Below are 9,927 nucleotides of genomic sequence, written 5' to 3' on the forward strand. Positions count from 1 at the left end.
CCCTCCTGGCGGCGGCAGCCAATCCCGGGGCGCTGGGCGGTGGCGGCGCGACATCCCTCCCTCCCTCCCTCCCGCGCGCGCGCGCAGGCGTGGCGGGCGGAGGCATGGCGGCGGCGCTGGCGCTGCTGGGCCGGGCCGCGGGCCTCGTCAGCGGCGCGCAGCGGTTCCTCAGGTGCCGGCGGGACGCGGACGGGGGCTCCGGGGCCGGGGGTTGCTCCTCCTCGGTGGGCTGGGGCGTCCGGGCTCCCTCGCGCGTGCGCCGGGCGCCCCGCGAGGCGTGGCGGCGCGGCGCGGCGGTCGGTAACGGGCGTTGCGGTTGTGTACAGGGGCTGCGGCGTCGGCGGCTCGGCGGAGAAGGGCCTCAGCAGGGGGATCAGCTCGGATGAGCGCCCGAAGCGGCCTTTGACGGCCTATTTCCGTTTCCTGAAAGAAAATCATTCTGCTTTCAGGCAAAAAAATCCAGGTACGCGGCCTGAAGGGAGTTAGGTACGAGAGGACTCGCGGCTGGCGTTGTTCTGCCGTGAGGAACGCAGGGTCTTGGCGTGTCGGGTGTGCCTGAGGTTCTGCCGTAAAGTTGCCGTCACTCTAGGTACATATGGTGTTTTTCCTCCGGAATGCGTGATTTAAAAATAAAACTGGAACAAAGTATTGCTTTGTGAAAGTACACGTCGTAAAGTACGTTACCCTGATTTCGGGAGATACCAAAACCATCTTCCTATCCGTAGGATACCACAGGTAAATTCAGTATTGCCATACTTACTGTCTGTACAGTATTAGCTTAGTCTTCTGTATTTAATAACTCAAAAAAGGGAACATTTGTCTGTAACTTTAAAAGTGTTTGAAGAAAGAGCTCACCTGGGCAATACATGTTAACAATTATTTGTGTTTTTCAGTTATTTTTAAATCTATGTATTTGAAGTACGTTATTGCTGATATAACAAGTTGTATATGATTTTATTTTGATGCTCTAGTGATTTAAAAACTGCATGTACTGGATTGCCTCAGCATATACGGGAGAAAAAGTAAATGTATTTAGAGGAAAATGGTTTTCAAAACCTTTATTTATAGGCAGTGCAGTAACTCGTGTCAGAGAGCAGCAAAATGGAAAGCTGTGCTGATTTTGAAAATACTTTTGAAATGAATGTTAAAATGTCAAAAGAACTGTGGTGATATTGGCCAAGTCATGAGGTAAATTTAAGTAGGGAAAACCATTTGATACCTTGTTTTGCTCGCTAGTTTGAGCATTCAACAGTCTGAAAGGTTGAGACACTGAACTTGCAGAGTTTATTGTAATTACATGCCACACCAGTGTTTTCCAGTTTCCAAAATTCGAATAATCTGCAAATAAACGTACTGTATCTCATATACAAATTGAGAATTTTGGGCTTTCTTGTTCCAATAGGGGTAATGTTCAAAAATAACCTGATAATTTGTTTTATCATTGGCAAAGCATTGTATTTTCAAAGGTTTTAAGATTGGTATACTTGGACTAAAAACTTCCCATCTGACTTGTTTTTCCAGAATTTTGGAAGTCAGATTACTGATAAGAGCTTAGTTCTGCTTTTCCACTGTTGAGATGGCTGAACTTTACATTTGAGGGGGGAGAGAGGAAGACCTATTTTTTTCTTTTAGTGTGAAGCAGAGGGAAAGCCTGGAAAGGGTTTTTCAAGAAACGAAAAGTTATATTCTCTTTCTAACACCCTTGGGTTTTTAGTTTGGGTTTGTTTGGGTTTTTTTTTTCCCTTTAACAAATTCGGGTCTGGCTGGAAATCTCATCAAATGACCATAGTGCAAGGGCCAGAGTCAAATTCAGTCAGCTGAAACCCAAAGCAAATTCAAGTCGCTGTCTGTAATTTTGTTTATGGGAGAAGGAAATTACATTTTCTTTAACCTTACTTCTGTTGAATAATATTTTAAGTAAAGGACTTTAATAAAGATAAACATGTCTGCTATATCAGGTGGATAAGGTCACATTATACTTGCTTTGAATAATCCAGCAGACTCTTTTGAGAACTGGAAGTTTTACTTTTGGTTTCTTACCTGGCCCCCCTTCCAAGTTCAGACCATCTTGCATTGTATGAAAAAGGATCCAGCTCAAAAGGGGAAAAAAAAACCCAAACAAACTGCTGTGGAGTGGTAATAGCTGTCTGTCTTGAAATGGTGCTTCAGTTTATAACACCATGTTTCATTCGAGTTTGAACCAAGAGCAGTGACTCTTCCCCCTCCAAATACTAGAGTTCTCTTTAACTGCCACAGTAAGTCAGTTTTATGAAAGGAGGAAAATATATTTATACAAGAAAAAGACACTAGTGACAGCTCTCCTTGGGAAAAATTGAAGCTTACTAAAGATACAATATTGATCTTTATTTTCTTGCTTTCTAATTTTAATGTACAGAAGTGACCAACATGGAGCTGATTAAGAAAATAGCAGATGCTTGGAAGGAGTTGCCAGCATCACAGAAGCAGGTAGATTTGTATCTTTGCCCTGTGTACTTTGAATTCTATAGAGCTTAGTCGTTGTTTTCTTGGTTTGGTGTCCACTGTGGTTTTTTGTTTTGTGTTGTGGTTTTTTTGTGGTTGATTTTTTTTTTTTGTAAACAGCAATAAAAAAGCACTTGCATACAAAGGTTCAGACATAAAAACAATTCTGAAGAGAATTGGGAGCTGTGAAGTACTCAAGGGAAGATGCTTTGATACTTTTACACATGATCTTGGTTTTAGTATTTTTAATCTGTTGCCAGAGAAACAAACAAGACAGATCTTGCTCTATGCAGCTGTAGGGCTGGGAACCAATATCTCATTTCTTTTTGAATGATAGTTGTGTATATGTGTCCACATTAGATGTATAACAACATGAGTATTGTAAAGGTGTTCTGCTTTCATATGCATAAGTTAGGTGAAACCTCAGTTAATTTTGATGAAAGGACCAACTTTTTTTTCCTGCTGATTAGATAGTAACCAGAGACCTAACTTACAGGTAACTTTCTGTGGTGGGTTGGCCCTGGCTGGGTGCCACGTGCCCACCAAAGCCATTCTGTCACTCCCCTTCCTCAGCTGGACAGGGGAGAGAAAATATAACAAAAGGCTTGTGGGTCGAGATAAGGACAGGGAGATCACTTGCCAATTACCATCATGGGCAAAACAGACTGAACTTGGGGAAGATTAATTTAATTTATTACCAATCAAGTCAGAGTAGGCTAATGAGAAAACCAAGTCTTAATACACCTTCCCCTCACTCCTCCCTTCTTCCTGGGCTTAACTTTACTCCTGATTTTCTCTATACCTCCTTCACCCCAAGCAGTGCAGGGGAATGGGGGTTGTGGTCAGTTCATCAGACATTGTCTCTGCCGCTCCTTCCTCCTCAGGGACAGGACTCATGACACTTTTCCCCCACTCCAGCATGGGGTCCCTCCCACAGGAGACAGTCCTCCACAAACTTCTCCAATGTGGGTCCTTCCCACAGGCTGCAGTTCTTCACAAACTGCCCCAGCGTGGGTCCCTTCCACGGGCTGCAGTCCTTCAGGCACAGACTGCTCCAGCGTGGGTCCCCTGTGGGGTCACAAGTCCTGCCAGAAAACCTGCTCCAGCGTGGGCTTCTCTCTCCACGGGGTCACAGGTCCTGCCAGGAGCCTGCTCCAGCACGGGCTTCCCACGGGGTCACAGCCTCCTTTGGGCACCCACCTGCTCTGGCGTGGGGTCCTCCACAGGCTGCAGATGGATATCTGCTCCACTGTGGACTTCCATGGGCTGCAGGGGGACAGCCTGCCTCACCATGGTCTTCCCCACGGGCTGCAGGGAATCTCTGCTCCGGCATGTGGAGCACCTCCTCCCCCTCCTCCTTCACTGACCTGGGTGTCTGCAGGGTTGTTTCTCTTACATGTTCTCACTCCTCTCTCTGGCTGCCATTTCTGTGCCCCCTGCAACTTTTTCCCCTTCTTAAAAATGTTATCACAGAGGCATTACCACTGTCGCTGATTGGCTCGGCCTTGGCTGGCTGCAGGTCCGTCTTAGAGCCGGCTGGCATTAGCTCTGTCGGATATAGGGGAGGCTTCCAGCAGCTTCTCACTGAAGCCACCCCTGTAACCTCCCTGCTACCAAAACCTTGCCACACAAACCCAGTATGCCGGTGTAGGAATGTGTTCAGTGACTGGAGCTTTTGTGTGCTGCAGTGGGTATACGCACTTTAAGAGTAATCATTTCAACCAAGCTTCCAGCTCTTCCTCCTTGCGTGGAGGATTGGTTTTTGCATTGGCATGTATCTGAAGATTCATCCAATGTTATCAGATTAACTAAGATTATTCATGGGAAGAGCCCAGGTTTTGAATCTGAGTTCTTATGAATCCATTCCGCTAATCAAACAGATCTGAAATTGCTACTTTACTTTAAAAATCTTATGTTCCAGCATAGTCTGTAATATTTTTTTGTTAGTAGGTTAGAAGTGTTAGCTTGCTTAATGGTCGAGTGCTTCTTACAAAAAGCATCTGTTTAAGGTTGGTGATTGTTTGTGTTGTAGGTTTATGAGGCAAGTAGACAGACAGACTGGCAAAGATATAAAGAGCAGTTGGCTGCATATAAAGCACAGTTAACTCCAGCCCAGGCTGTGGCTTTGAAAGAAGAAAGGAGAAAACAACTGGCAAAAAGAAGATCATTCAGGGCAAAAAGAGTAAGTATTCTGAAGTTCAAGTTTCATTTCTCTCAAGGAACCTGAAGTCTATTTGTCTGGTATACAGAGCAGAGTTGAGGCATGTTTAGAAATAAAAAAGCAACTCAGAATAAAAAAAAAAAACAAACCCAAAATAAACCGCAAACCCAAAACAAAACCCCATGGATGAAAATAATTGCTGGTGTTAGCAGTTATTTTAGTGACTTTCCTGTGCTTGAAGACCAGAAGTAGCACATACCTTTGTGCTCACAGGTAGCTTCTCTGTGCTTTTTTTCTTCCTATTCCTAAAGCTGCCTGAGATATGATAGGTAATAAAAGACATTGGAACCAGCAACACTTTTTGGTTCAGAAGACATCCAGAAATAGCTTTTTACAAAGGCCTTGTATCTGTTACTTCAGTGGCCCCTACAAGGTAGTAGCTGCTTGAAGTAGCCTTTTTTCCTTCCTTTTTCTGGATTCTGCTGCTTTCTGTGTAGCTGCTGACGTGTTGAATTAGGGCTGCATAGAGGCACATCTGTTAGTGTCCTTTATTGACTTATTCATACAGATCATCTTCCCTATTCCCTTTTAGCTGGTTTATATATAAATCCTGAGAGACAGAACCATCTGTAAAGGTACAATATTATGGTTTGTCCAGGGGCAAAAGAAGTTGAGGGGGTTGCTTGTTCATTTCTGTGAATTAAACTGCTGGTGTGACATTGTCCTAATTGGCAAAACTGAAGTTAATTTGGTTTAAAAGACCCCTACTTAGAGGAAGTTTTTAATCCAAATGATTCTGCTGATCCTTTTTAGAATATGGCACCACAAGGAATTTAGCTGGCATACCTAATACCTAAGCGGATGTTAATTTGCAGCACCAAGGCTGCAGTGGGAATGTCTTAGGGCTGGAGAAAACAAGTGTAATTGCATCCATAACTTGCTGTACTTTCCCTCTCTCACCATCATCCCTGTAGGCAAAGCATTCTGATAGCAGAAACCTAGTTCTGTTTCCCTGGAAATCTGCTGGTTCTGTTCCACCTTCTCACCTCCCACAAAGTTGGGTATCTGCCCTCCTCTCTGCAAGCGTACAGTATTTCACACCAGAAACCAAAGTCTTACGAAGATAATAGACAACCTGTTGTGATGACTTTCTTACTGAGTGGGATTTAGTAACAGTCTTTGGTTTCTGGAAGACGTAGCTGAAGTAAGAATCAGTTTAAAATGCTGGTTTTTTTTAATGTCTGTGAAAATTCAAGTCGTTAGCTTTTCTTAATTTAGTTTAGCATTAGTCTTGACAAGTGGTGAAAGCATCTTGACATACAGTCCAGTTTATAGAATAAAACACCAAAAGATGAATTTGAGTCTGAATTTTGTATAAAATAGAAAGACAGATGTTAAGTTTAGTTTTGGAAAAATGCATGCTTGGTAGATTGAATAACTTTTCTTGTTTTTAAAGGAATTGACCATGCTTGGAAAACCTAAAAGACCTCGTACTGGCTTTAACATTTTTGTGTCAGAAAACTTTCAAGAAAGTGAGGGAATATCACCTGCGGTAAGCCAGGAAGGATTGTTCTTTAAAATAGACCTATTGTATTCAGAAAATCTGTCTTAGATTCTGTCATTTTCAAAGAAACTGTTCAATAGTTCAGTATCTGGATTTTGCTTTGCTTAGGTTATGGGTTTTTTTATGCTGCAGTGATCTGGCTATACTGCTGGTGGCATGTCCTATATAAACTGCTGTATGGGTATACAGACTTAAAATATTTGCTCTAATTTTTGCACTTCAGTGTTACAGACTTCATCTGTTTCTTCTGTAAGGAGAGAATTCTACTTTTCTTTGTTTTGGTGTAGAAATACATTAGTTTTTCAAATGGTTGTGGTGGTCTGCTACCATTTCTGTAGTAGCAGTTATTGTACCTCCTATAGCACAGTCGATGTTACAGAACATGCAAGAGTTCCTCAGCAAACTCACAAGTTCTGCACTGAACTGCAGTTTGGGGTGATTTAAGTTACACTGGTGGATTACAGCACTTGAAGCACTGGAGACCTCCCCTGTATGCCTAGTATGTTCCTTACCCTATGCATTTAGTCAGTAAATCAGGATAGTGGAAATGGTTTGTTCCTTGGTTTTCTACATACAAAGTAGGCATCTCCAGTCAGCTGAGGCCTGGTTTGACGCGCACACAGCAAAATACTCCTGAAGTGGTACAAAGTTCCCTGTCAACGCAGTTCATACTTAAGTGGGCTTGTCTTAAGTTAGGGCTTGGTTTAAATGAAACCAGTATACACGGTGAGATGTAGTCACATTGCTGTAAATCAGCTCAGCTGTTCTGACTGCTTTTGCGGCAGGCTAAGTGACTTAAACTACTTCGTGCTTATATATCTGTAAATGTGGCTTAGGTGATGCCCAGCAACTTGTTGAACTGTATCATTTATTATTTACGTATGTTAAGAGGGTGGGGCATAAGTCTGTGTGACTGTGCTTTTTTACATTGGTTTATACTTGGCTTTCACTGGCATGGCATTCATCTGTAACCCTCTGTGGTCAGTCTGCTGTTAAAATAATCCTAATGTATTGCGTATTCTATATCCTGTAGGCAAAGCTGAAGCAGTTATTTGATACATGGCGAAAACTGTCCAGTTCTCAAAAGCAGGTATGTTGGTGGATTTTGATGAGGTTTTGATCTAGTTGGAAAATTACAAACTTGAGTCAAAATTAATAAATTCATACAAAATCTTGAACTCAGTTGTTCAAAATATAAAACTGAGGAAACTACTCTGAGATGGTATTTACATGTCCTGAAAAAGATTGTCATTATTTTTATTCCAGTAGTGACCATTTGTTTCACGTGGTTGATGAAACGTGAGTGAGTGGGATGGGATGAAGTTCTGTATGCCTGGAAATGGACGCTGAGTGGCATCTAGGGAGGAATGTGGAATAATTTGCAACAATTTGTTTTTTTTTCCTCATAATCTACAGTATTTTTAAATGCCAGCGTAGTAGTTTGCTGCTCATGGAAAGACTTTTGACAGATAAAAGCAACAGAAATCTACAAGTAGTGTGCACACGGTAATTTATTAACTTTGGTTATCTTGGGGATAGTTTTCTGCCAGCTTTCTCAGTGTTTTGAAATATGAACCTGCAGGTGGGTATGTGAAAATTGGAGGGGTGTTATACTGAAATCTAATCTAAACCTCCAGATTTTCAAGTATTCTGTACCTTATTGTCCTTCCTCCTGAATGCCCTTCTTCCAGATTGTTTTGAATGTGTACTTAGAACATGCACTAGGTTCGTGTTTTTTCTGTAGAAAAAGAATTTGAAATAGTTCCTGTTCCTTACACAAACCAGCTCTCTCAAAAGAGTACTCAAATAAAAAGCCTTAGCTCTGAGTAGTAATATTGAATAAACTTCCTCTTCGGGAATGGCCATCTGGTGACATAACCATAATTCAGTGCTAAGGTTTTGTATTTTTGTGCAAGTTTGATGTTTTTTGAATTTTGTGAAGGCGAAAGTGAACGCCTGGGATGTGCGCTGCACAGGTCTTGTAGTAAGTCACCTTTGTATCAAAGGGGAGGATGTGAGATGGCAGTTACCCCGACATAGCCCCTTTCGTAACTGTTGATGCATAATTTTCTTCCAGCCATACCTGCAGCTTGCTGAAGATGATAAGGTTCGGTATGTAAATGAAATGAAGTCATGGGAAGCAAAAATGGTTGAACTCGGACGTGAAGACCTGATACGTTCCGGAACGCAAATGTCAAAAATGAAAACTGCTGAAACTGCAAAGAAAGCTGAAACAGCCAAACCTTCCTCACATGAAAGGAAGGCAAAATTAAAGTTGAAAAAATCGGAAGAATAAAATGGTCAAGTATTTTATATTTAAGGCCCTTTGGTTGTCATGTCTTTATCCTGCTGTGTTAATGCTGCAGTCAGCATTAGCACTGAAATTTGGAAAGCCCGTAAAGGGCCCACTGGAGAAGTAGAAAAGGTGATTGGGTGACAGAGGATTCAGTGTCTCTTTGATGAACTGACTGAAATAATCATTGCAGGTGTAGCCTGAACAGTTAGTCAAGCTGTGAATAGAGACATGCACTGACATCAGCAGAGCTCTCCAATAATGGTAGATAACAACTAGCTTTTATAAGATTTTTTTTTTTTTTTTTTAATGAAAGTGAGAATATTCTACAATGTTACCATCCACATTCTGTAAGAGCTGAAATCTGAGTTCATGCTGCTGCGTTTTATTCCCTCCATGGTATTGGTAGTGAAGTGTTCTACATTTCAACAAAAGGCACAAGAAATGTAAAATACTAACTTTTATTTCATGCATCTGTCTTTTTGTATGTATCAATCTGTGTATACCACTTATGTCACATTTAATTAAAGACCATATGAGTTTTGTATGAACCTATCTTTATTGGACTTTTTTTCCACCGTTTTGTTTGATACATGCAAACGCTTTTGCTCCCTCTTGTTGTATTTGGGACAGCCTGGAAGGAAAAGAAACGTGTTAACTGTTAGAACTTTGAGTTTTGAGGTAATAAATATGGATATTTTGAAGAGCTGCTTGGTTTTTTTTTCTGGGGGTCTCTCTGACTTAGTGAAAGTCTCACAGGTGTTTTGGAGAATCTATTTTTAGAAGGCAGGCAAGCTTTTTCAGTAGGCAGTGGATTTCATCCATGCTGAATGACCCACAGAGGCAGGCAAAGCTTCTTGTTTACCAATGGGAAGTGGAGTCCCTTGCCTTTTTTTTTGTTTGTTTGTTTGTTTTTGTGTTTTTTGTGTGTTGTTTTGTGTTTGTGTGGTTTTTTGTTTTGTTTTGTTTTTTTTTTTTTATTTACTGATGTGACCTGTACCCGAGTGCTCCTGGCTTTCTTCCTTCGCAGGAGAACGCGTACTGAGTCCACGGGCAGGAGGCTCTTGCTCACAAGCAGGTTCCCGGCCCGGCCCCGAGAGGGAGCGACGTGAACCCCAACCGCGGCCGCTGGCCACCCGCGCCCGGGAGAGGGACGGGGGAGCTCCGGCCGGGTACAGCCCCCGCTCCAGGCACCTCCCCAGCTCCTGCCTTGTATCCAAGCCTGCTCCTCTTCTGCCAGGGAGAGCGGTTCAAGCAGGTTACGACAGCGAATCCTGAGAGGGCCGACATCGCCCCGGCTGCGGCCCTCCGAAGCAGCGCCGCTGGCCCGCTGAGGCGCGGCGGCGCGGCCGCCCTCAGCCGCCGGCGCATGCGCGTTACGCCCTCCCGCCCACCTCTCGCGAGAGGTGGGCGGGGCGCGGCGGCGGT

The 9,927-nt window shown here is 43.0% G+C and overlaps 1 protein-coding gene across 2 annotated transcripts; it reads left to right on the forward strand.

The window, feature by feature from the left end:
• The first annotated feature begins 69 nt into the window (after nt 1-69).
• On the forward strand, nt 70-9,203 carry TFAM (transcription factor A, mitochondrial). Of its 2 annotated transcripts, none has more exons than XM_030029965.2 (7): nt 70-172; nt 327-463; nt 2,396-2,466; nt 4,514-4,663; nt 6,099-6,194; nt 7,240-7,296; nt 8,284-9,203. In XM_030029965.2, the coding sequence occupies exons 1-7, from the start codon at nt 105-107 to the stop codon at nt 8,500-8,502; spliced, it is 798 nt and encodes a 265-aa protein (XP_029885825.1). In that variant the 5' UTR covers nt 70-104; the 3' UTR covers nt 8,503-9,203. The 2 variants fall into 2 exon arrangements, with proteins under 2 accessions (XP_029885825.1, XP_029885826.1); XM_030029966.2 differs by having other exon boundaries at nt 75-173; nt 337-463.
• Nucleotides 9,204-9,927: the final 724 nt, after the last annotated feature.

The sequence above is a fragment of the Aquila chrysaetos genome, chromosome 11 (genome assembly GCF_900496995.4).
Source record: "Aquila chrysaetos chrysaetos chromosome 11, bAquChr1.4, whole genome shotgun sequence".
Classification (NCBI taxonomy): Eukaryota; Metazoa; Chordata; class Aves; order Accipitriformes; family Accipitridae; genus Aquila; species Aquila chrysaetos.

Coding starts and splice junctions, on each gene's coding strand:
- TFAM (XM_030029965.2), top strand. CDS start 105: ATGGCGGCGGCGCTGGCGCTGCTGGGCCGGGCCGCGGGCCTCGTCAGC. Junction 173..326: donor GGCGCGCAGCGGTTCCTCAG/GTGCCGGCGGGA, acceptor GGTTGTGTACAG/GGGCTGCGGCGTCGGCGGCT. Junction 464..2,395: donor TTTCAGGCAAAAAAATCCAG/GTACGCGGCCTG, acceptor TTTAATGTACAG/AAGTGACCAACATGGAGCTG.